The sequence below is a fragment of the Natrix helvetica genome, assembly GCF_964273705.1.
Source record: "Natrix helvetica genome assembly, chromosome: 1".
NCBI lineage: Eukaryota > Metazoa > Chordata > Lepidosauria > Squamata > Natricidae > Natrix > Natrix helvetica.
This window is the reverse complement of record NC_138548.1, coordinates 44,277,081-44,304,778: the sequence shown is the minus strand read 5'-3', so window position 1 is coordinate 44,304,778 and position 27,698 is coordinate 44,277,081. Positions and strand designations below refer to the sequence as shown.

Genomic DNA, 27,698 nt, shown 5'->3' with positions numbered 1-27,698 from the left:
ACCCAAGGGGCCCATCATCCAGTTACACTGTATATCTATATGGTTTTCTTGTTAAAGTATCAGTGTGGTTTACCAAGTTGCTTTCTCCCACACAGTATGAAATGATGCCTTTACACTTGTCACTAAAGTGAACATTCGCTTACAACATCTTCCTGTAATGTTACCACCTAATATAGATCCCTGTTTGTTTTAGCTGGGTAGCTGGCATGCCTTCATGCTTTGGCTGACCCTGTTGGGATTATGTATTCTTGGCATACACTCCCAGGGTTCTTTAAATATCCCACAAAGGAATAGGCACATACACACATCACAATGACACAGAAAAGTGGGATTTGACATGAATAGAATAGAATTCTTTATTGGCCAAGTGTGATTGGACACACAAGGAATTGTCTTTGGTGCATATGCTCTCAATGTACATAAAAAGACAAGATACATTAATCAAGAATCATAAGGTACAGCACTTAATGATAGTTAATTATATTCAGTGGTGGGTTCCTACCGGTTCAGCCCACTTCAGCCAAACCGCTAGTGTTATGACAGCCTGGGTCGCAGGAACCGGTAGTAACCCAGGCCTGCCATGCCCCCGAATTGGTTCCTTTGTTGTCGTCATCGCCATCTTGTTTTTTAGTTCTGTGCATGCGCAGAACAATTTTAATTAAACTGTGCATGTGCGTGAGAGAGCGAAAGGGCAGTAAAGCCGGGCAGAACCTACCCCTGATTATATCGATCCTATTTTATGGATATGTTTTCATTCAAAGAGGGCCCGAGGTTTATGAAATGTGCCATGTCCAAAATGACAGTGAAATCTGTAGATTTTCCAGTAGAGTGAAGGGAGGGGTCACGCGAGGGTTAACATAGCCTGATTGGTCCATTTGACTGAGAGAAAACTTCTTAGCCTTCGGCTTCTCCCGTTGGTTCCCAGTTTCCTCTCAGTCTGGTCCAAAGACTAAGGTTTGGTTCCTAGTGAGAGAGTTTAGTGCTTAGTTTAAACTATTTCAGATAAATTTGACTAATTGAGTATTCCAAATTAACAAAATATTAGTAGTTGTTAGCTGCGCCCAGCAAGACAGTCTATTACTGTCCTCGGGAGGCTAGGAGAGCCCAGTGGGGCCGTTACTCCCCTCTCCCTCCCTGCGGGCTGATCGCTCCGGACTGACTCCTGGAGCCTTGGGCGTGCCGGGCGATCTCGCAGCTCTCCAAGCCTCCCCCATCTGCCCGCATCGAGACTGAATACACTTCTGGTAAGCAGCCGCAGCGCGCTGGGGTTTTTCGGCGCAAAAGCGGCAGATCGCCTTTATTCTCACCGCGCCTTTCTCTCGGGCCGGTTACAGCCCGCAGCAGCGGCGCGTGCCCTTTTTAACAGAGATCCAGCTTCTGAGGCTTACTGGGGAGGATCGAGGCGGCGCGTTGTTGAAGCGACCGCCTGAAGAAGATAACGGGCGAAGCCGGCGGCCATTTTGGCCACGTGGAACGGGCCTGCAGCACAACAAGGCCCGAAGCAGCCTAGGTGCCAGGACAGGCCAGTAGGAGGCCTGGAGCGGGCAATTCCCACCAGCACAAGGGCCGAGGCTACCTGCAATCCTCTGAGGCACGTGAGTGGGGCGATGGCGGCGAGATCCGAGGCGCCACAAACCGCGCCTTCCCAGGCACAGGAAGATAAGGCAGGCCCCACAGCCCCAACTAGGCCTCGAGTTTCCAGGCCTTCTGCAGAGGACAGGCCCTCCAGAGCTCTGCAAAGGGATGAGCTCAGGCGTTCCAGGGCGATTGAAAAAGCCATTGAGAGGGCCGAGAAGAAGAAGGCCCGGGATCCCAGGCCTAGATCCAGATCTCCCCGACCTGAGGCTTCTTGTCCTTCTCCATCCATTAACAGGGGATTTAGCCCTTCCTCACCCTCTGCTTCCCCATCCAGGTCAGATAGCGAGGGGCAGGGGGATTCACCCTCCCCAACTGCTTCCCCTGGGGCAAGGGAAATGGATAGGGCTGACCTATTGGAAGGCCCCTCTGCAGGCCCTTCCAGGAGTAGGAGGCCTATTAGGGGTTCGGTTCCACCGGACTATGATTCTGAGTGTGATGAGGAAGATCTGGAACACCTTCCAGAAAACCTGAAGCGTTTAATCTCTGCAGCCATCTCTAGGGGTATAGCTCAAAGAGACAGGTCCTCCCATCATAGTAGGGTCACCCCATTTAGCAGGTCTAGGGCTTCCTCGCCCTCGCTCATGAGTGAGGTCTTCTCCAGGGGGGAGGCACGTCGCCAGGACGATTGGGGGTTCTCTGAGGATGAGGATGCGGCCCCCGAGCCGCCTCCCTCTTCCAACCTTTTTCTCCCGGCTATGTTTAAGCCCTTACTCAGGAAGGCTAGGAGGACCACCAAGGTGGGGACAGGGGACCCCACGGTACCACCACCCAGGGATCCGGACATGGCCATGTTCTCAAATACGGCCACGAATAAGGAAGAGATCCCAGCCCCTCCTTTATTCTTGGAGGTAGCCACTAGTCAGTGGGCTCACCCCTCGAACTTCTCTCCTCCGGGCAGCAACGACCGTCACGCCTACAATATGGAGAAGTCCTTTGTGCAGGCCCTCCAGCTCCCGGTTATAGATCAACCTATCGCAGCCCTGGTCTCCTCTTCCCCGGCGGTCTCGGGGGATGCGGCAGACAAACTTAAGCCGGAGGATAAGAGGGCGGAGCTCACTTTGCGGAAAAATTACAAGGCCTCTGCATGGGCAGTGTGGGCGGCGGCCGCAGCCTCGTATTTTAACCGCATGACGGTGATGTGGCTCCGCCAGCTCCAGGATCGTATCCCGATCCAGGATGACCGTATCCACCAAGACTTAACAAAGATCATGGCGGCGTGTCAGTATTCGGCTGATGCGACCCTGGACGCTGTGAGATTCGATTCCAGCGCCCTAGCCACGTCTGTGGCCTCCTGCTGGCTCCTTTGGCTCAGGAACTGGCAAATCGATAACAAAGCAAAATGGGACCTGATAGCTGCCCCCTTTACAGGTCCTAACCTGTTTGGGTCTGCCTTAGATCCGATATTGGTGGAGAACAATGATAAGAAAAAGGTCATGCCTACCTCCACCAAGAAGTCTGAGTCCCGTAGTCACCCGTATCGCAGGAATTCCTTTAGAACCTATGACAGGGATCAGGAACAGCGCTACCAACCGTACAGGCAGGACAGGCAGTTCAATAGGCAAAACTATCAGGACCGCTCCAGGTACCAACCACAGTCCAAGCGGCCCTTTCGAGGGGGGGCGGCCGCCCTTTCCACAGAGGGAAATGACTCGAACCCGAGTCATCCCATCGGCGGCCGCCTGGCCCTGTACGCGGACAAGTGGGACCAGGTCACGTCAGACAGGTGGGTCCAGGCGACAGTTCGCCACGGACTAAGGTTAGAGTTCCTCTCCAAACCCCCGAGATTCTTCAGGGTGTTTCCCCCAGCACGGGATCCGGAACGCCGTCGTCTCATGGACCTCGCCGTCTCCCATCTTCTGGAAATCAGGGCGGTAGAGGTCGTTCCGGACCCAGAGAGGGGACAGGGCTACTACTCAAACCTGTTTGTAGTCCCGAAGGCCTCGGGGGGTTGGAGGGCAATCCTCGACCTGAAGCGCCTGAACCGCTACCTAGTCTACAGGCGGTTCCAAATGGCGTCCCTGAAGTCAATCTTGCAGGGCATACGGAAGGGGGATTATATGGCCTCAGTAGACCTGACAGAGGCCTACCTTCACATCCCCATCCTTCAGGCTCACCGTCGTTACCTCCGGTTCTCCCACGGGGGCAGGCATTACCAGTACCGGGCCCTCCCATTCGGCCTGGCCTCGGCGCCACGAACATTCACCAAGGTTCTGGCAGCACTGGCGGCTCACCTGCAATCCCTTCCGGTGAGGCTCCAGTGCTACTTGGACGATGTCCTTGTCCAGGCAGAGTCCCTCCCCAGAGCCATGTCGGATCTCCGACTGACGATCCGTTGGCTCCAGATGTTGGGGTTTTCGGTGAATTTCCCCAAGAGCCACCTGTCCCCTTCCAAACAGATTCTCCATCTAGGGACAGTGATCAATTCCAAGTCAGGGAGGGTTCGCCTATCCCCGGACCGCCTGACCAGTCTGTGACAGCTGGTTGCTTCCATCAGAAGAAAAAGGTCTGATTCCATCCTGATCTTATCTCAGCTCCTGGGGAAGATGGTGTCCTGTATAGGGATAGTTCCCTGGGCTCGGCTGCACCTGCGACCTCTTCAGTGGGCCTTGATTCCGGCCCAGAAACGGATGATGAGCAACTCTTTGCGCCCGATTCGTCTGACAGCAGAGGTGAGACTCTCCCTCCGGTGGTGGATGTCCCCAGCGCTACGGCAAGGGGCGTCATTTTGGGAACCGGAGAGAGTAACCATCACGACGGACGCGAGTCTCTTTGGCTGGGGGGCCGTGATGGGCACCGACATGGCCCAAGGACGCTGGACTGCCTCAGATCTCAGCCACAATATCAACTGGCTGGAACTGAAGGCCGCGAGACTGGCCCTCCGGACCTTTCATTGACATCTGCAAGGGCGCCACGTCCTCCTGCTCACGGACAATGTAGCAACAAAAGCTCATGTCAACCGTCAAGAAGGGACCCACTCCCGCGCCCTATGGCGGGAGGCGCAGACGTTGGGCTTGTGGGCAGAGAGACACTTGGCCTCGATTGTGGCAGAACATATCTTGGGGGTGTCCAATCACCAGGCGGACTGGCTGAGCCGAGCAACTCTGGACAATGGTGAGTGGCAGCTGTCCCCAGAGTTGTTTCAGAAGATCTGTCGCAGATTCGGCACGCCACTAGTGGACCTGTTCGCCTCCCCCTACAACGCCCAACTGCCAAGATTCTTTGCCCGGTTCCAGACTCCGTCAGCGGAAGGAGCAGATGCCCTCAGGAGCCGGTGGCCTCCGGGCCTTCTTTATGCCTTTCCTCCTCTTCCCCTCATTCCCAGAACCATAAGGAAGGTAGTAACAGAGAGGGCCCTTGTCATCCTGTTAGCCCCGTACTGGCCGAGGAGACCTTGGTTCGCAGACCTGGTCCAGCTTTCGGTAACAGATCCTTAGAGGATACCCCCAGAGGAGGTCGCCCTTTGCCAGGGAGTCTTACATCACCCAGAGCCGCAGTGGCTTCATCTGACCGCTTGGCTCATGAGCAGGGGATCCTAAGGGGAAAGAGGCTGTCCTCGGGGGTTATAGCTACCTTAGAGGCATCTAGGAGGCCGTCCACGACTAGAATTTACAATGCCACCTGGGCGGCCTTTGCGAAGTGGTGTGTTCCCATTGGGATGGATCCTTCTAGGGCCACGGTTCCGGACGTGCTCGAGTTCCTGCAAAAGGGACTGGAGGTTGGCTTGTCCCACAATACCCTTCGACGGCAGGTGGCGGCCTTATCCACCATCTTAGGGGGGGAGGGGTCCTCTACCCTTTCCCATTCCCCGTTGATAAAGCGTTTTCTAAAAGGGGCGGCTAACATCCGTCCGCCCCCAGTACATAGGTTTCCAACCTGGGATCTTACCCTCGTTCTGAAGGCACTGACGGGTTACCCATTCGAGCCACTTAGGACGGTGCACATGCGTCTTCTCACTCTCAAGGTGGTTTTTCTAGTGGCCATTACATCAGCCAGACGCATATCGGAGTTGGGGGCCCTTTCTTCCCGCAGTGACCTTTGTATTATTCATCAGGACAGGGTTGTCCTGCGTTTGGACCCTCCGTTCATCCCGAAAGTGAATTCGCATTTTCACAGGGCCCAGGAGATTGTGCTACCAAACTTTTGCCCCAATCCATCAAGGGAGAGAGAGCAAGTGTGGCACCGGTTAGATGTTCGTCGTGCCGTTCGCATTTATCTGAAGCGGATGGAGGGCGTTCGACAGACTGAGGCGTTATTCGTCTCTTTTCAACCGGGTTCGCTTGGGAAAAAGGTGTCCTCCTCCACTATTGGGAGATGGATTAGGCTGGCCATAGTTGAGGCATACGGAGCCTTGGGGAAATCCCCCCCCCTCGGGGATAACTGCTCACTCCACCCGTAGTGCAGCCACCACTGCGGCCTGGGCTACCAGGGCGCCCTTCGAGGATATCTGCCAAGCGGCTACCTGGGCTTCTCCCACGCCTTTTATTAGGCACTACCGCCTGGAGGCTTATGCCTCGGCTGAGGCGTCCTTTGGGCGGAGGGTTCTCCAGAGGGTGGCGGCCGATCCTTCCCCTGGGACCCAGTCTACCCCCCCTGGGACTTAGCGTGGGTATGTCCCTCGCGTGACCCCTCCCTCCACTCTACTGGAAAAAGAACGTTGGTCTTACCTGAACATTTTTTTCGGTTGAGTGGAGGGAGGGGTCATGTTCCCACCCTAGTTAGTTAGACAGGGTCCTGGGTGGGGTAGGATTGGGAGGCCCTGGGGGGCTTGTCCTTGTTTCTTTCATTATACAGACGCAGACCGTGACATCGCGGAAACTGGGAACCAACGGGAGAAGCCGAAGGCTAAGAAGTTTTCTCTCAGTCAAATGGACCAATCAGGCTATGTTAACCCTTGCGTGACCCCTCCCTCCACTCAACTGAAAAAAAACGTTCAGGTAAGACCAACGTTCTTTCTCTTTTGAATGACTTGCTATTCCGAGAAATAATGTAACTGCAAGATCAGAACAAAGATCCATCTAATATACCATCTTTTTTTTTTTTTTTTTGGCCAAAATCCTAACCTGCCTATAGGTAGCCTTGAACAAGAAAATAGTCTTTTCATTTTGTTTCTTCTTCTATAACCTGAAACCCTTCAGATGTGTTAGACCTCATATTCCATGATTCCAAGACAGCATATCTGGAAATTATAAGAGTTGATGTCCACTAGAACAAATGGATGAAGACGTCCGGGCTATAATATTATGAGTAACAGCTATGGCATTTGTATTCTCTGTTAATTTATCTATTAGCTACAGAAGACATCTAGACTAATAACTGGTTTTTACAAATAATTTATAAATCTACACAATAACACAATATGGGAAATGGCTACTCGTATTAGGAACCATCAGTCTAGAAATGTGCATTTTAACCCCCATTAAAATGTCAAAATGGTACATGAAGAAAAATAAAAGGAATTTCAAAATAAGGATATTACATGTACTAATGCTTTTGAAAATAACATTTTAATTGCTAGTTGGTAAACTTCAGACTTCCAAGTTAGCATTATTCAAACTTTCAGTATTTTGTACATCAGGCTGTGCAAATGTGTGATATATTGAAAATAACTACATGTCACATGTTGTGAGTAGTTTTTTTCTTCCTTTCTCCAGGATAAAGGAATTTGAATGCATGTTTCTTCAAGATTGTATAGCAATAGCTTCACTATTTAAATGAGAATTGAAATACTATTCTATTATCATTGTAGGTGCATCAATTTAACTGTTCTACCTTGAGGTACATTAAAATTTATGAATACAGTGATCTAGCTTATGCAGACTAATCATGAATCAGTAAGGATGATTTGGGGAATCTAGTAGATAACAGTATATGTGAAGAAATAAGGTATGGGAGTTTGTATAATATAAATATGTATCCAGATGCTACTATTTGCAGATATTTCTTCCTATAAATATAGATACGTTTTTTTCTCAAAATGTCTTCCAACTGTGGGGCCTTCATGTCCTACCCAGGATGTTCACTGTTTTCTTCCCCCATGTTATCCACCACTTCCCAGGATCCTTTGCTTTGCCCCCGTTCCTTCTTTTACCAATATTTACCTCTGCCTTCTCTTCTTAAATCTTTTGTCTCTACTCTCTGCCTTTGATCCCCTTCAACTGCATCCTGCATTTTCCTCCTCCTCCATTGGCAGTTATAAATAAACAGCCTATAATTTAAATTAAGTTATCCCCCATTCTGAGTACCAGTACAATGCTGGTGTAAGAGGAACCCTGCCAAATGGTACCAAAGGTCTACTTCGTCCTACATCTTGTTGCCTGCAAAGCCTAACTGTGCTTGTCTGTTTCCACACCCAGAACATTATAAATTTTTGTGATTTTGCAACCACAGGTACTTTAGACTCTCCCTCCATAGTTTGCCATACTCTTAGTCGAACTCATATAAGCCTTTAGTTAGCATTACAGTTTATATTAAATTATCTAAATCAGTCTTTTCCATTCCATGTCACTTTCATTTGTTCTACTATAATTCCGTTCATCAATGGTCAGAATGATGACTTATAACCATCTCTACATAAATATTTTGGAATAATTTCTTTATTCCTCTTGTGTCTGTCCTGCATTTTTGTTCCATATTAATCTCTACCTATATACCTATTTTTATCTTCATTAACTTTATTTAACAATCATTAAAAACTTGATTCTTGCCCTCTAGAAAGACTTCTTCCTGAATTAGATAACTTCTTAGTTTACGTTGGCTTTCCCACCCAAGAGGCAATTGAAATGCTGCTTTGCCATCTTTTTAATATAAAATGTCAGCTTTTGATATCCGGCTATTGTTTATCTTCTTCCCAAAATAACCCTGTGGCTAGCAGTGTTTATAGCCTCATGACCTTTAAAGACCTTAAACTCCCCAAAATACTTGCCAGCACATGGTGAAGATTTCTGAGAATTATACTTCCATACCTCTGAAGGTTGCCAGATTCGTGTCATGGGCTTAACTCTTGTTTATCCTGTATTTTCAGAAATGGAGAAAATAATAAGGTAATGTAAATATACTGTCATACTTTTGTTTTGCATCAACTTTAGAAAAGAATTGCATATGAAAAAAACGTAAACTCTTTAATAAGCCAGCTTTCCAAATTTTGGGGATCTTTAAAGTTAATTCAGGTTTTCCTAGGGAGAATTTAATAGTTTGATGCATAAAGCTTGGAAATATATTTACACAATCACATAGTTCAAGATGTTGGGAAAAATGACCATCCTATGGCCATTTGGCATTAGATGGTTGATTGTATGCATTGGAGAGATTTTAAGAGTTCCTTCCATGCTTGGTTCCAACTGTAAAGCACATTTCATCCATCTTAATTCACCAATCAAAAATGGCAGGAAACATAACCAGGCTTCTGGCAAAGACTAGTATGCCTTATTTGTGTCCTGGTAGTGATAATCGAAATAAACAGATTAATTAAATTGGAGTCTACTTCACAATTAACTGGGAAGAAGTCCAATTGAAATAAGTGGGATTTATTTCTGAGTAAGCATCTGTACAACTGTACCATATTATAAAATGTACAAAACATATAGAACTGTATTTTATTTGTTTTTTTAATGTTTTTTAATATTGATATACCACAAAAGTCTTTCTTTTTTCTTGAGAATAGTCTTTCTCTGTTGAGACTTGGCTAAACACCTTAAAGAGAGATATCTGAACTTTCATTTAAGATTTCTTTTCTTCCCCCACCCCTTGCAGAGAGGAGTGATTGAAGGGGAAGGGATTATAAGAGAATAAGCAGGCGCACAGTGGGGAATACACGTTAGAAGGAATGTGGTAGCTTGGAAGCCCTAAGTACACTCAGTCTGGGAGCTTCAAGAACCCTGATATATTCCCCATTGTGAGCCTGCTTATAATCCTTTCCTCTCCAATGACTGTAAATACAAACAATAATTAACTTCTAATTATTCCAGGGCTGGAATAAACATTACCAAGGATGGGAGTGTGGGGGGAAAAGGAAAGGCAAAATAAAACTGCAAACATAGTCACAGTCATGTGATTTCCCAGTTAGTGACTGCTTTGCTTAACGACAGACCTGCCAGTCCCAATTGTTATACTACCGTATTTTCCGGACTATAAGACACACCTAGCTTTTGGGGAGAGGATCTGCCTCCCAGCATCCATCTGGTATTCATCTGGCCTGTTTGCCACCGGCATGGCCCGTTTGGCGTGGCCTGTTGCCGGCGTCTGTTCACCTTTGCCACTGCCCATTCGCCCCAGCTCATTCACCATCGCCCATTCGTTGCTGCCACCATGGCACGTTCGCCCCCGTGGTCCATTCTAGAACAACTAATTGGCGCTGCACCAGCCCCCCTCCCCCACTGCAATATTTGGAGTATAAGACGCACAGACATTTTCACCCACATGTGGGGAGGTGGGAGTGCATCTTATACTCCAAAAAATACCGTAAATGAGGAATACCTGTACTTAGATTTTGATGGTATATAGTTGGATGCTGTCAGCTTACTGGCATTAGCCTCTTCCCCAATTTTATTTTTTCCTGGCTTCAGGCTATAGCCTCCAGGGTATGAATCTCTTTGCCATTAGGAGCATGAGTGACACGTTCCATCAGTCGGAAATCCTTTGGGAAGAAGCGTAGAATATTCACCATCATTGTCATCATCAACTGGGTGGAGTGGTATGTTTGAAAGTACAAGATTGGTGAAAGCTACACCTCATACAAACATGGTGTGTGTTTGTGATTATGTTAGCGTGTATACACAGACACACACACATGCAGAAGTGGCTGCTTTCTATAATTCAAAGGCTACACTAAGAAGAATTGCTTTTGTAGATTCTGAGTACTCCTCAAAAGCCATTCTATCTATTATTTAGTAAGAATAAACTGGCCCATTTTAAACTTCTTTGTTCATTTAAATTTCTTGGCAAAGTTTCATTGTCCTTTTCCATACCCCTGATGCATCATTTCCTTTAAAATCTAATCTGTGTTTGTTTTGACTGTCAAAATCATCAGGACTGGATTTCCAAAATGAATGCTAGGTGATTAGATTGTTTGCTTTCTGCACATTTATTATGGAGAGTTCTTTTGGTAGTATAGCATTTCCCAACAATTTCTCAGCTGTCAAAGACATGGGACCTTTCTAAGTAAAGCTTTAGTTGGAAAATGAAAATATACTTGATTTAATCCCTTTCTGCTTGCATGAGAGTTATTTAACCTTTGGAAAGGCTAGAAATATTTTCATGATGGGTAAAACATTTTTACAGACGAAAAAAATTATTAATAAGTCAAGAAGCTTCCTTGCGTATCAGGTCACGCTATTACCTACGCAGTCTAATTTCTCTAACTGACATCAGTGTCTTAGACAAGCCTTTTTTTAACCAGAATTACCAGAAAGTGAACTGGGACTTCATCATGATTTACGTTTCAGTTTCATTTATATTTGATTACTCTCCACTTGATGTTGCTAGATTTAAAGTCTAAGGAACTATAATTCAGATTTCTTTGCAATTCTGCCTCTGCCCCCCACCCCTCAAAGTAATTGTCTCGAAGTATTTTGACGTATCTACAATATTCAGCTAATATAACCCAGCCTGGTACTATAAAGTAGCACATCAAATATCACCAGACCAGTGGTGGGTTCCTGCCGGATCGCACCGGATCGCGCGCTCCCTTTCGGCGCTGAACCCGGAAGTACGTTCTGGCCCCGCCCCTTAAAAAGCCATCCAGGAAGGTCAGTAGTAGATTGTACTTATGATTACGATTAGGCTAGGCCAGCTAGCCGGAACAGGTGGGTCTTGAGTTTCTTACGGAAGGAATGCTGACAGATAGGTTTCTGTAGTTTATAGATTTATAGCTAAGCACACACCAATTCCATATTTTCACATGGATCACTGATTTACACATTCCATTCCATTTTTTCATTTAGTGTGCCAATCCACTGAAATAGTTTTTTTTCTTAATTTCAAGAAGTTGGTACTTCCCGAAAGTCTTTGATCTCCACTGTCATTCAGAATACAGAATATTCTGTATTGAAATTCAGAATACAAGTCCAGAGGTGTCTAAGAAAGTGGCATATGTGTTGGTCAAATATCCATTAAGGCTTCGCAATGGTTGAAGGCACATTGTAAATCCCCTCGTTCCCAAACTTTAACTTGCAACAGAACACAAGAAGCTCGGTTTCTATGGTCTCCTTCCAAGAGTGCAATTTGGTAATCCCAAACATCTCTCTTTGCCTCCAGAGGGACTTTTGTCAACCAGAGAGTAGCTCCTGGCTTCAATTCCACCACAGTCTTGTCCCTACTCACAGAGTACTCAGTGTTGCTTAATCCACCATCAGTCCTCATCTGGAAGTTTATTACTTTAATAATACTGGTCCCAATGCTTTTCAACCTGGGATCATATCATTTGACACTCAAACTTGTTTAAATGTTTCCGCTAAACCCACATTGCTTTTGTGCCATTAATAGAAACATGGTTTTTTTTGTTGCCTTATTTCAGGTCTAATGCTAGGGGTTGCATCTCTTAGGGAATCCTAATGTGTACAAAGCCTCACATTTTCTTTCCCCATTATGGATTACCCTTAATTTCTACTCTCCTGTTTCTATTTTATCACTAGAGGAAATCCTATGAGATGTTTCCACATCCACCAGCAGAGTTCTTAAGATCATTGGAGCCACCGAAGTATCCAACAATATCAAGGTGGTCATCTTCTAGGAGGAAGATGCAAATAATCTAGCCTTTAAAGCTATGATATAGCCAGAAATCGTGTTAGAAACATTTTTTACATATTTTAAAAATTCGGGAATGCTATTTTTTTCTGGTAGACTCAAGGGAGGGGTGACTCCTGGAATATTCTCACAGCCTGATTGGTCCAGAAGACTGAGGGAAATCTCTTTTAACCTTCTTCTTTCCCTATGGCTCCCAGTTCCTCTCAGTCTTTTGGTCCAAGCACTGTGTTTGAGTTCCCAGAATGAGTGAGTAAAATTTGAAATTGATTAGATTGTATATATTGGCTATTCTAAATTCCAAATTGTCTGAGCTGCTATCTTGCAGAGACAGGGTCCTCCATCTCGCAGCAAGCCGGGGGGGAGAGCAAATTGGCTCCGCTCCCTTCCTGTGTTCTTCGGTAGCTCTGACTGATCCCTGGAATGCAGAGGGTATCAGGCGCATTTTTTCGCAGCTTCACGGGAAGGGCTGCCTGCCAGAGGCTGCGATCAGGCTGCAGGCTGTTAATTCAGCTCTACAAGCCGCGCCTGGTCGCAACGAGCCGCAGCAAGCCTTTTCGAGCCGCGGCTGAAGAAAAAAAGCCATTTGCAGCGCGCGGAGCCTTACGGCGACCATCTTGACCACACACATGTGGGGGCTGCCATTTTGGAGGCACGCATGTGGAAGCGGCCATTTGCAAGCCCCCAAAATTACTGTTTGCATCGCGGCCAATGTAGGGCCAGCAAGCTTAGCCTCGGTAGCCCAATCCTTCCTCCCACAAGGCCCTTGCACTGGCTGGTGACTTTATGCAGCAGCACCCTCAGGACACGTGAGTAGCTCCAATGGTGGAGAGCAGGCAGTCCACTTCAATGGCCCCAGGGGGTGCCCAGAATGTGTCCGAGGAGAGGGAGGGGCCCAGAACCAGGGCAGCAGCAGTCAATCCTACAGCGGCCCAGCGGCCCTCCAGCGCAACCCAGAGGGATGAGACCAGGTGCCAGAAGGCTCTAGAAAAAGTGATTGCTAGGGCAGAACAGCAGGCCCAAGCCAACAAGCATTCTTCTCCTTCCAGATCTAGGTCCTCTTTAAGGCCGGAATCTGCTCATTCAGCTTGTCCCCCCCAGGGGATTCAGTACCTCTTCCCCTTCTATCTCTCCTGTTGGGGCATGCAGGCAATCAGGCCTGGAAATTTCTCCTTCCCCTCCTGTCTCTCCTCATGGCTCAAGGGAGGTGGTTGAGGACCTATCGGAGGGTTCATCTAGGGGATTCCTTCCTCCCTGCATCCTAGCTCCACAGGGCCCTGATCCGGGACACTCTGAGAATAGGATCTGGAATTACTCCCTGAGAGCATTAAGAGGCTTATTTCCTCTGCCATTTCAAAGGGAGTTGCCTCTGCAGTTTCCTTGAGGGATCAGCAATCTTATAGGGAGCCAGGGGCCTCCTCTGATCTTAGACTTCATTCTGCGAGGCCCCCTTCTCCCTCAGTAGTTAGCAAGGGCTCAGTGTTAAGGGAAGATCCGCGCCAGGACATGGGGTTCTCGAAGGATGAGGAGATGGTTCTCCCAGATCCTCCAGCCTTTCCCAATCTCCTTGCTCCCCCCATGTTTAAACCTTTATTGCACAAAGCGAGAAAGACCACTAAGGTCGGTACAGGGGATCCTGTCATTTCTCCCTCCCAGAGACCCTAACTTGGTCATGTTCTCTAATACAGCAGCCAATATGGAGGAGGTTCCTGCTCCTCCCCTTTTTCTAGAGTTGGTAAAGAATAAGTAGGCTCACCTTTCTACCTTTCCCAATCCCGGGAACAACGACCGCCGCTTCTACAATATGGAGAAGGCCTTTTCCCAGGCTCTCCAATTGCCTAACTTCGACCCTCGAGTAGCCTCCCTTGCTAATGCTGCTTCTGTAGTGACAGGGGATGTGGCTGATAAGTTAAAACCGGAGGACAAGCGGGCGGAACTTACACTACATAAAATTTCACGCCTCTGCGTGGGCAATAAAGTCCACTGCAGCTGCCTCCTATTTCAACCGATCAGCCATTATGTGGCTTTGTCAGTTACAGGATCGCACTCCAATCCAAGAGACTTCATCAGGATATTACAAAAATCATTGCTGCCATGCAGTTTTCTGCGGATGCCACCCTAGATGCTGTAAAGTACTCATCCCAAGCCCTGGCCACCTCGGTGACTTCTAGGCGGCTGTTATGGTTGCGCAATTGGCAGATGGACAATAAGTCCAAGTGGGGCTTGGCAGCTGCACCCTACTCTGAACCCAATATTTTTGGTGAATGTTTAGATCCCCTTCTCATAGGAAATAAGGACAAAAAGAAGGTCTTGCCAACCAACACCAAGAACATGGACAATTGCCTGTCCTCGTGCCACAGGCACAGGGCCCCTGAACTGGAGAACCAGCAACAGATACACCCCTTATAGGTCCAATAGGTATTTCCAGAGGCCCTACTACCAGAACACAGGCAGGTTCCAGGGCCAGTTCAGATGGTCCTTTCGTAGGGGGGGGGGTGCCCCTTCCACAAAGGGAAATGACTCCAACCCAAGCATTCCCATAGGAGACTGCCTGAAACTGTTTGCGGATCAGTGGGATCGCGTGACTTCAGATGCCTGGGTTCGGTCCATGATCAGGAACGGACTTCACCTTTCCTCTCCATGCCCCCGACCTTCTTCAGAACCTTTCCGCCATCCTGGGATCAGGAATGCCGTCGTCAGGACTTCCGGTTCCGGCGGCTACGGCGACGGGAAAGCCTTTGCCTGCTCCCGCTCTCCCGATGGGCTTCCCCCGCTTCTGGGGGGGCACAGGACGCCCTGGAGAGGCGTCCTGCCAAGGGAGTGGCTCGCGGAGGGCCCTGGCATCGGCGGCGGCTGGTGGAGGCTTCTCCGCTTCGCTCTAGGCACCGGGGAGCAGTTTCGGAGGGCGCGCATGCGTCTCGCTCCATGCCGATCGGACAACGTACTTCTGAAGGAAGCAGCGGCGGTATGGTGAGAGGCTTCCTTTCTTCATTCCCTCTCTTTTGAATTGATGGAACTTTCAGCGTTTTTTTAAAAGTTAAACTTTCGGATTCTTGCTGGAGGTGCGGCTAGAGGGAGGGGGAGTTTCCCCCCCCCCCCTTGGACAAACGGCTTGAGAAGATTTTGCTTTCGCCCCCAGGGGAAGGAGGAGGGGGGAGAGCCAACTAATGATGCCTCACCCCTGTAAAAGTGACTTTCATTGGATTTAGTTCCAGAACTTATGGGTGAACTGAGAATTTCCTGAACTTTTAAAATTTTGCTATGCCTCTGTGCCCAAAGCTGGCAGGGCAAGATGGCACACTTCCGTTGTCTTCATGAACTGTGAAACCTGACTCCACCTTTAAAATTCAGGCTTCCGGTCTTTGTCTCCGTGTCACCCAGAAGAATCTCTTGTGGATTGCTATTTCCTGAACTCTCTGGAGAGAAAATTTTTCTCTATTGCTAGACTGACTAAAGAAACTCCCAGCTGCTTGGATCTTCTGCCTCCTGAACTCATCTGCCTGCTCTACTTCTTCAGCTGTCCAGTCTCTACTCTGACTGATTTCTCTGCTTTATAAACTATGTCTCCAAAAAGACCACCACCTGGAAAACCTGGCTTTGCTACCTCTGCACCGACATCTGCAACATCCAGTCCTGCCACACAGTCAAAGATTACAGAACTGATGCAACCTAAGAGTACAGAGATGGATTTGCAAAAAATGCTTCAGCAACTCATACAGGGCCAGGAAGAAATTAAGAAACAATTAAAGGAAATGAAGGAAGAAATTAAAGAGAATCAAGTCCAAATTTATAAGAACTCACAGAGACTGGACCTTGTGGAGGGTGGGGTGGCGGAGGCGAGGGGGGGGAGTAGAAGCTTTGCAGAAGGGTAACAAAGAACTTGATATCCAACAAATGAAAACAGAATTTGAGAGAATGTCCTTTTATCTTAGATTTCAAAATGTTATAGAAGCAGATGGGGAAAATATAAGGGACATCATGACTAATATCCTAGCTGAATATATACACAAAGATAAACAACAGATGGAATGGGAGATAGACCTGGTCTATAGAGTGAATTCAGCATATGCCAGAACACACAATGTACCCAGGGAGGTCCATATCAAATTTCTTAGGAAATGCACAAGAGACATAATTCTGGGTGTAGAAAGGGGGCAAGCATTGACATATCACGACAGGGAGATAACCATCTTGAAGCAGATCCCAAAAAAAATTAGGGAGAAAAGGAAAAATTATTCGCAATTGGCGAATAAATTATACCAGAAAGGGGTGTGGTTTAGATGGTTGATGCCTGAAGGGATGCTGATATTCTGGGAGGAGACAAGAATCAGAATCAATACACCCATAGAGGCTCAGGCCTTTATGGAAAAAAATAAAGCGAACCTAGAAAAAACAGAAGACTCTTCAACGGTCACACAGGACATGGGAGGGGCCGGAGCTCTGCCAGCGGGGGGAGAAGGGGCAACACTAAGAAAGCTCAGATCACAAAAATGAATAAGAAAATCACATTGTTATAAACAGACCGAAAGTAATAATGAAATTATATCTAGACTATATATCATAACATATAAGCTGATTGAAAATTTTTTATAGAATTAATTGCTGATTTTATACGATTTTGTATTAATGTTTTATACATAGATGTATCTTATGAGTTTGGAGGGAGGGGGCGTCTGCCATACTTGCAACTGCCAAAATTTGTATACCATTCCACCTACCCTTTTCCTTATAAATGTTTTAAAAAACCAATAAAATTTTCTGGAAAAAAAAAAAGGAATGCCGTCGTCAGATGTCCCTAGCCATTCAACATCTGCTGGACATCCAGGCGGTAGATCCAGTCCTGGAGATGGAATACGGGCTGGGGGCACTACTCCAACCTTTTTCTCGTTCTGAAGAGCTCGGGGGGCTGGAGAGCGATACTGGACCTCAAGTGCCTCAACCATTATCTGGTGTACAGGCACTTCAAGATGTCCTCCCTCAGGTCCATTCTGCAGGGTATCAGACAGAGGGATTTCCTAGCATCAGTGGACCTGACAGAAGCCTATCTCAACATCCCAATCCTTCCTGCTCATCACAGGTTCTTCCACTTCTCCCACAACAAGCTCCACTTCCAATATAGGGCCCTCCCCTTTGGGTTGACCTAAGCCCCACGCACATTCACAATGGTCCTGGCGGCATTGTTGGCTCATCTGTGCTCGGTCCCGGTGAGACTACAATGCTATCTTGACGATGTTCTCTTGCAGGGCCCCTCTTATGCTCAGGCCATTCTCGACCTCCATCTAACCATCCGAACCTTGCAGACCCTGGGGTTTTTGGTCAACTTTCCCAAAAGCCACCTCTCGCCCACAAGGATCTTACATCTGGGGGTGGTGATAGATTCCATATAGGGCACAGTTCATCTATCCTCAGACCAGCTGGTCAACCTCCGGGCCCTGGCAAGGCAGTCAGCTTCCATCCTGACCTTGTCCCGCCTATTGGGCAAGATGGTGTCATGCATAGGGATTGTTCCCTGGGCATGGCTTCATTCATGGACTCTGCAGTGGGCCCTCATCCCGTTCCAGCAAAAATGCCTGAGCAACTCCCAACAACTCATCCATCTGCCAGTGAATGTGCGTCTATCTCTGTGGTGGTGGCTGTCTCTGGCTCTTCAACGTGGATTGGGGTTCTGGGAGCTGGATCGAGTGACAATCACTACAGACGCGAACCTGTTTGGTTGGGGAGCGCTCATGGACTCCGAGATGGCGCAGGGCCGTTGGACCCGGTCGGACCTTTGCCGCAATATAAACTAGCTGAAGCTGAAGGCCGCCAGGCTGGCTCTCCAACAGTTCAGAGACACGATAGAGGGCCGTCACGTTCTTCTGTTGACAGACAATGTGGCCACAAAGGCCCACATAAACCACCAAGGGGGGACTCACTCCACAGTCCTTTGGCTGGAGGCACTGAAACTTAGCTCCTGGGCGGAGAGACATCTTGCGTCAGTGGTGTCAGTGCACATCTCGGGCACAGCCAACCACCAGGCCGATTGGTTGAGCTGTGCGACTGTAGACCATGGGGAGTGGCAGATTCTACCAGAACTCTTCCAGAAGATTTGTCAGATGTTCAGCGATCCATTGGTGGACTTGTTCATGACCCCAACGAATGCCCAGCTCCCGAAATTCTTCTCCCGTTTTCCAGCCCAGGCTGCATAAGGGACGGACGCTCTCCAGAGCAAATGGCCTCCGGACCTGTTGTATGCCTTCCCCCCTCTCCCTCTGATCCCGGGGACTCTGAGGAAGGTAGTGGTAGAGAGGGCAGACATCATTCTGATCTCCCCTTACTGGCCTTGGTTTGCGGACCTCGTCCAGTCTCCATCTACCCCCCGTGATGGATCTCCCGGGAGGAGCTTTCTCTGTGCCAGGGGGTCTTAATCCATCTGGAGCCCCAGTGGCTCCACTTGACCGCCTGGCGCTTGACCGGAGCCTCCTGAGAAGTGCCAACTTGTCCTCCCGAGTTATAGCAACCATCGAGGCATCTAGGCGCCCCTCCACTTGGATTTACAACTCCATGTGGGCTGCGTTTGTTAAGTGGTGCAGCCCACTCAGAATTTGTCCGACTGAGGCTTCAATCACTCAAATTCTGGAATTTCTACAAAAAGGCCTGGATGAGGGGGTCTCCCTTAATACCCTACAGCATCAGGTAGAGGCCCTGGCCTCGATCCTGCCAGGGGAAGATCGCTCGTCCTTGGCTCACCACCCCTTTGTCAAGAGGTTCCTAAGGGGCCCTGCTAATTTACGGACACCCCCCGTTCATAGTTTCCCGACTTGGGACCTGCCGCTTGTAATTAGGGCCCTGACAAGGGCTCCCTTTGAGCCCTTGCGCACAATCCACTTTAGATTTCTATCTCTCAAGATGGCGTTCCTTGTCGCCGTGACTTCGGTCAGGCGCATTTCCAAGTTAGGGGCTCTGTTATCTAAGGATGTCTTCTGCCAGTTTCACCAGGATAGAGTGGTCCTGAGGTTGGATCCTACCTTTCGCCCTTCCATCGAGCTCAGGAAGTCATCCTCCCCAATTTTTGTCTGACTCCCTCCCATGAAAGGGAGCAACTTTGGCACAGGCTGTACGTGCGTTGCACTTTGCGCATTTATCTTCAACGCACGTCTTCCTTCTGTAGAACTGAGACCCTCTTCATTTCATTCCAACTCGGCTCTCTAGGAGCCAGAGTTTCCTCAGCCACCATTGGCAGGTGGTTACGACAGGCCATCTCTATGGCCTACGAGTCCTCGGGCCAGCCTCCCCCCTCGGGGATCATGGCCCATTCCACACGGAGTGCCGCTACTACAGCAGCTTGGGCCATGAGGGCTCCATTCGAAGACATTTGCCGGGCCTCCCCAACTCCATTTATTCGCCACTACCAGCTGGATGCCTTTGCATCGACTGAGGGGTGTTTTGGCCGTAGGGTCCTACAGCAGTTAGCGGCCGCCCCTCTCCCCGAGTCTTAGTTTCCCTCCCAGGGACTGAGCTTGGGTACGTCCCAGGAGTCGCCCCTCCTTCGAGTCTAAAAAAGAACATTGATCCTTACCTGAACGTTTCTTTTCGGTAGATGAGAGGGAGGGGCGACATCCCACCCCTGTTAAGACGTAATTGGTAGTCAGTCGGGGTGAGGGGCTGGGGGAAGGTTGTCCCCTTGTCTGTTGTCTGTTTGACAGCATGTTTTTGCTCATGCGGTTTTGAGGAACTGGGAACCATAGGGAAAGAAGGAGGTTAAAAGAGATTTTCCTCAGTCTTCTGGACCAATCAGGCTATGAGAATATCCTAGGAATCACCCCTCCCTCTCGTCTACTGTAAAGAAACGTTCAGGTAAGGACCATCATTCTTTTTCATTAAACAAATGAGAAAAGTTATATGAAATGAAGATAATGGATTGAACATAATCTGTATAAAATGAAGGGCTTTCTAAAATGCTAATTTCATTGAGGTTGAAAATGAGACAAGAAGTTGGGAAGGGTTTATGACAATTAATTAATAAAAAGATGAATAGAAAGCACAATTGTAGGTTTCTTGTCAATTTATTTTTTCTGTGTTTCTTATTTTCTATCTTTGGTCTTGTTTATTTTCTATATTTTATTATATTGAAAGTTTCTAATAAAAGTTAAAAATGCTCATTGCACATCTTGATTTAAAGCCTTTTTCATATTTTGAACCATACTTTCATTTGAATAATTGATATTTATGTGAATCCTATTTTCCTTCTCCTTCCTAATAGCACTTGGACAATACTAACAAAAGCTGGAAATCTTTGACTTGTATTTATCATGAACTGCTTGCAAATGTGGAGATGCCAAAGCAATGGTTTTAGAGTTGACAACATTTTCCTATTTATTTACCCAATGCAGGTTGGTGGTGGTAGTGGAAGAGTGAAGAGAGAACAGAATCAATAGCCAGGAAAGAAAAAAAATGAGCCTTTGAAAGGTTAAAATAAATTGGCTTAAGTTGCCAATTCAAAACCCCTTTCCTACTTCTAATCAACTCTCATTCCAAGTAGGGGTTTCCTTCAAAAATTGTTTTTCAAACATGAAAACTTTAAACTCTCGGAGTTCCCCAGCCAGCTGGCTTGGATGACATTCTAAACATAATTTCTTTGATTAAGATAATATGATAAACTATGTTTATTCTAGTCTGGTAGGGGAAGTGACTCCATTAGGGGGAGGAGGTGAGGAGGTCCTAAATCATATCCGACTCCTCTAACTATGTTGCCTAATTGCAGCCCATCAACCCAATAAAAGTATTGTGCGTTCTGAAGCATCCATAGCAAGGATGCGCCTGGCTGTGTTATTTTGGAGGACCATATAGTCATATTCTACTTGTAAGGGCATTTTACTTTCATCACCCACTGTTGGACACCTCCCTTAATCTTTCATGCTTTTCATGGAAGAGTAGGGCTCATGAAATTTTGATATCCTTTGAAAGGAGATGTTGCTGTAACTTGAATGCAAAACATATTTATTTCATGCAGTACATCTGCTTAGACAAAACTTATTTTTAAAAACAGGTAACCTTATCTAAAGCATAGTCGGCAGCTTGGCTGACCAGTGGAGTTTAGCTACTTTTTTGTATGCAATATGTATCTATATAGTCATCTTCCACATGGACATTAACTTTTATGTTTTAAATTTGTGTTCTGCAGCTTCCAGTTATGGGAGGAGTGTTTATGGACTCGCCCAATGAAGAATTCAGCACAGAATATTCTTTGTTTAATTCATCTGCCAATGTCTACCCTGCTGCCTCATTGCCAAACCAGCCAGAAGAGACATCTCGTTCTTCAAATGATGCCATTTTGTTATGGATTGCAATTATAGCCACAATTGGGAACATTGTAGTTGTTGGAGTTGTGTATGCATTTACGTTCTGAGAAGTAAAGAAGACAACTCCGGGAGACAAGAGTTGTTTTGCCATTGTTCCTAAGAGCAGATGTATGTATGTGTATGTATGTAACATTATGTGCACATACCTATATAAAATGTAAATCTTTATACATATTGGTAGGTAGATGTAATTTCTTATCTAAGGTCCCAATTAACAGCAAGTGGCAAGCAAAATCACCAAAATACCCTTTACAAAAAAAGACTTTTCTATATTATGTGGAGAGTAAACATAATTTACATCATAGCCAATTAAATATGGATCTAACATGAAAGGTCAATGTATATAAATGGAAAAGCAGATTTGTTCATCAAGGCCTCTATTGTGAATCTATAAGGTATCTAAATAACCTTTGGATTAAACATTGGATACCTTTTTTTTCCATAGTTGTTTTTTTTGTTTTGTTGTTGTAACCCCCCCCCCCCCCGAGTTGTTATATTCTGCGGCAGACACCAGTGTAATTCTAGTGCTCTCTAAAGACACAGAGCAAATGAAATTTCAATTCGTGTTGAAGTCTGCTAGGGAAAAAAGGTCAGGGTGTTTACTGTTAAGTAGTGCAGAGCCTCGCCAGTGAAATGTACATTATTCACAGAAATTTCACAGATGGATAGATTCCTATTGTAGGCCAGATTTAATTTTTCAAAGCTTTCTCTCTGGGAGAAAAAAAAATGCGAGGAGTCCTAAAAATATCCACATGTCTGAGTTTGAAAACAGCCCTAGGAGTTAGAAGTTCTCATTTGGGGGAGACTGATTGGACAGGATGGATTAAGAATCTTTCCTTTTGAGAGTGTTATAATTTTCTTGAATTTTAACTATCCAATTGGAATAGGCTTGGAGGGCTTGAGAAAAGAAATTTAGAGGTAACCAATTGCAACTCCAAAAGTTATCTCACCTCAAGTTTATGGTGCAAATTAGGGTGCACCAATCTTTCTTAAGACCAAGAACCTTATCGGAAATATTCTGTAACTGTATGCCATAAAATCTGTTCTCCTTTTGCCAATTTTATGGAGATGTATTTTAAAATGGCTATTTTTGATCCTTTTCAGAAATTTTTTAATCACACATATTTATGTGTAATTTGGTTGCTTGGTTTCCTTTATAACATAATGGATTTTTTTTGTTTATCTAATTCATTTATAATCTTTTTTCCTCCAGAAATTTAAGGAAACTCCTTTTCCAAGTTTTTACTACTACAGCCCTGAGAAATAAGTTAACTAAGAACTTTTTACTTGGATTGCTAAGAAATACTAGCTTAAGGCTATTGAAGAAGGACTTGACCCTGCTCCTACTCCAATATCTAAACCATCATATGACACTGGCTGTCATCGTCTGATGTACCAAACTTTTCTCCTTTCCCTTCATATAATCCCATATAAAACGTCCCACAGTTCTGCCATATCTTACAATGCAGACCTATTTTTCCATATACTATGAAACAGCAAATAATTTCTTCATGGAATACAGCAAATTATACTCCTTTTCCCCCTCGCAGCTGCTCATTCTGATTTTGCTAGCAGAATGTTTCACTCAGATTAATTTATGGAGGTTTTATCCAAGTCAGCAGCATGAGTAGTCTTCTACTTACAACACATGACCGTTTTGCAACAGTTGTTAAGTGAAGTTGTTAAGTTAGTAACATAGTTATTAAATGAATCTGGCTTCCCCACTGACTTTGCTTGTCAGAAGGTTACAAAAGGTCATCCCAGGACCATTGGACACTAAATATATGCCAGTTGTCAAGCATCCAAATCTTGACCAAATGACCACGGGGATGCTGCAATGATCATAAGTGTGAAACATAGTCATAAGTCCCTTTTTTCAGTGTCATTGCAACCTCGGACAGTCGCTAAATGAATGGTTATAAGTAGAGAACTACCTGTACTTTCTTTTTCTCTTTAAAAGTTTGAAATATCCTCTATGGATAAAGAAAAGACTAGAATTAACTAGAAAGCTAGCATAGAATTGACAATATTTTAGAAAGAGAGATAAAAAGTAACCTTGTGGAACATGTGTAATTATCATGGAAAACAAGATTCCATCTCCACATTGTCTCATGAATTGCTGATTCTCATTCTGTGAATGTTAGTTGCTCCTCCAAAAATGTCTGAACGCAAGATCTGTTTGTGGAAGAGAGTAGAAATTTTCTTATCCTTTCTCTTCCTGACTACACTTACTTTGAGAGTCATCAGTCCAGCTAGATTGGATGAATTGAGGCAGAGGAGGAAATACGGTATAGCCAGGAAGTTTCCTGATTGACAAGGCTTTTTTCTTGAGAAATCCAAGCTGACCTGGTAATTACCACAGGTCAGGTTTTTTAAAAAAATAAATATATAATTGTTCATAATTCCACAGTACCGAATGGAAAGATGACACCATTGTAATATACTTTACTGTGAGGAAACCAAAATTGTTACTGCAGGTATGTGATTATTTCTCTTGTACTAATTATTGTTCAAGAAGGACCCATTTTTTAATATGAATCATAGTGATCAGATTTTCTGTCATTTCTCATTCTCACCAAACTATGGAGATGAAAGGGATGCCATCTTTTGTAACCCCTAGCTCAGTCAAGAATCTTGCTATTAACAGTACCCAAATAAATAGTCATTTAACTTCTGCTTAAATACCTCTAGTAAGGAATAGTCCATCATTTCTTAAAACAGACTGTTTAGTTTCTGTAATGAAGGAGCTTAATTCAAATCCTATACCCTGCATTAATTTTGTTCTGCTCTCTACATCACCTGGATGATCCCATTTTTCTCAAACATTTTAAAATCACGGTGTCCTCTTGTGCATTAAGACTGTAATCAGTAAAAGTGCATTCTTTCTTCAGCTGAGTTTGACACCAGGTGGCTTCATGGGGATATCTTAGTATTTTTTGGCAACAACACAGAAGTATTTTTGCCCTTGCCAACTGAGGCTAGGTCACTGCCTTCTTCAGACATTCCTGATAATTACAAACTTAAATCTTTTTTATAAAACGATGTGAATTCATTTTAAATAGAAGGGAAAATATCATACATCATGTTGGAAACCTCAGTAATATAAATGAGAAACATTTGTTTTGATAACTGTGAACAGGTGGTGTATGATGTAATAAACTGTTGCTGCTTTGCATTTTCTAATCCGTCTTGACAACAACTTTAGAATCAAAGCTGTTTATAAAAATGCATCTTGTATACAAAGTTGCAACGTTCTGTGTTAACAATTTTGATGTAAATTTATAATGTGGGTAGTTCTATAGTAGGTGGATAGATCATTTATTTATACTAAAACTATTTTGCAAGACTGTGTGTATTCTCTCTTGCTGTTCTTTTGCAACCTGGTGATAATCGTTCACATGTTTATGAAGCTTTGCACAACATGCCACTGTTTTGCAAAACATACCCTCCTTGCTTTTCTTAAGCATTTTAAGGCAGCAGCCATTCAGGCAAGTAGAGTAATCCTAAAATGTATACTGTAGGGCGTGCCAAAATGAAAATTCTGACACTGGTTTTGTTAGAAACCTGGTATTTTCATGGGACTAATGTTAAATATTTTGCCTTTAATAATTTTTAAGAATGTCCATTAAGAAACAAGGAACTGGGGACTGAAACTGCCATTTGAAAATTTTATGAGTGTTACACCAAGGTACTATATATTTAATTAAAATGGTATCTCTACGTTCCATCTAATTGGAGCACTGCACTGCCATTGTCAAATAAGCCCATCAGGAGTTTATCTGCACTGCACTGACAATTGCACTGCCATTGTCAAATATAAGCCCAACAACAGGACCAAATCAGTCTCCTTATATTTGCCATTGGTTCAAGCCTTATTACTGATCTGGAGGTAAAGCAAATAGGAAGATATCCATCACTGTGAATAAATCACAGGTGAAATTGGGTGACATATTATCCCTGGATAGGTGTAGAAATTATCCAGGATAAGAAAAACAGAGGGATGTAACAAAGAATGAAAATTAAGTCCAAATAAGTTCTATGTTGCTAACATAACGTAACACAAATGTCAAGCTTCCCAGGTTAACTTGGAAGTGGTTTTTAACATTTTATCTGAGGAAAAGGTTATTTTGTATAGTTCCTGATTGTGTAGAATAGAGTTTCCCTTGGCATCTTTAAGGCATGTGGACTTCAACTCCCAGAATTCAGCCAGCCAGCATGACTGGCTGGGAAATTCTAGAAGTTGAAGTCCATGTTTCTTAAAAGTTCCCATGGTTGAGAAACCCTCGTATAAGTGAATTCTGTTGTCTTTAACCAAGACACTTGGTTTTAAATCTGTCTCATTCAAAGACTGAGAATGGAATGGTCAGAACTGAAAATAATGAAGGTCATCAATTACGTTCTATTCTAAACATGTCTTAGCTCAGGTAAATTGTATGCTTGCATGACAGTAGGAAAAAGATATGAGAAGCTACAGAATGAAGTAAAGATGAAGTTTACATATTGATAATTAGAATAATTATCATCTTCATTGATAAGATTATGATAAACTCATAATCTTTGATGAAATACTTGATATATTCTTGCTTTAAACACTTTCTTATACTAGTTTGTTCTTTGGGAAACATCATCAATTGTACATTTGGTCTACTGATACTTTTATTCCTATAAGATAGTCTTGTTAGATGGGGGTTCTGAATAGGGGAGAAAAATCCAGATGTTTTCTTTTTACTTGGGTTTTGCAAAACAACTTGTATATTTATGACTGAGTTAAGCAAATGGTACTACAATGTTTAAGTAATAGTTTAGTAACTTTTAGATTGTTATGTTAAATAAATAATCGATAAAGGCAATAAGGCACACATATGTGTTGGTTTGATGAGAAGAAAATGGATATAAACAGTAAAGGATCTTCTGTTAACCAATATTAATTATAACAACTAATAATGGAATGATAAGGATAAGGGATACAGTTAATAATATATATATATGTACTACCATTACAAAAGGAACCTGGACACAAATTGTAAACAGTGACTTGGGGAAAAAAGGCTTAGAAACTTTGTCAAGTAATCTTTATTTAGAATATGTTATAAAGGCTTAAGGCTATTGGATGATTTTGTAATAATTAATGAAATGCCATCAGGTGGTTGTGTTTTTAACTATAGATTATTTTAGGCAAAAGGACACTAAAACAACTTCAGTCAAATGAGAACTATGCTATGTTGATAGTAAGACTTATTAAGAATCTTTGACATTTGATATGAATATAAGTAATGACTGTGGAAGAGACGCATGAAAGCTAATTGTAACCAATTGACACACTTTCTACAAGATGTAATGTAAGATTATGATTTTTTTTGTGGTGTTTGTTTGATAAAAATAAAAGATTCTTGCAAAAAAAATGGATCTTCCACAATATCAAACAGTGTCTTTGATGGAAGTTTTTTTCTCATGAATCCCTTATCTCCCATATGAACAGAAAAATACTTATCATATTGTTGTGGATCCAGAAAAGAATTTATTTAACTGATTTATTCCCAGATCAAAGATGGATCTTCTACACTATGAAATCTATTGAAAGGGATTTGTGGCAAGCCAGATTTTTCACATAAGTACATATAAATGTAGCACACTCAATGTTACGTATATCTTTGAAAGAGAATAAGAAATGATGAAAGATAAGGGGAAATAATGAATTTAAATCGGGTTTATGCCCAATCATTCATTCTACCTCTTCGTAACTTGATATCCTTTCAAACTCTTCTGTGACGAAGTCCACGTTCTACTTCATGTATTGCCTTTTGTTCTTTAAACTTCTCACTGCTACCTTTTTCAGGATCTCGTTAATCTCATTCTACATAACTGTCTCAATCTCTTCTTATCAGATCCCAAAAATCAAGAAACAGACATGGTGATTCTTCCAAGCAGATTTCTTTATTATTCCACATCTATAGACAAAGCCTTGCCAAACTAGCACTCTTA

General features: G+C 44.6%; 1 protein-coding gene across 1 annotated transcript in view; it reads left to right on the top strand.

Annotated features, from left to right (window-relative positions):
- Window positions 1-27,122, top strand: part of LOC309383392 (uncharacterized protein C14orf132) — a 45,504-nt gene extending 18,382 nt beyond the window's left edge. Inside the window, exon 2 of the mRNA XM_081935883.1 lies at window positions 21,539-27,122. Within this exon, the coding sequence (XP_081792009.1) occupies window positions 21,539-21,763 (225 nt within the window). The 3' untranslated portion in view covers window positions 21,764-27,122. The remainder of the gene's footprint in view (window positions 1-21,538) is intronic.
- Window positions 27,123-27,698: the final 576 nt, after the last annotated feature.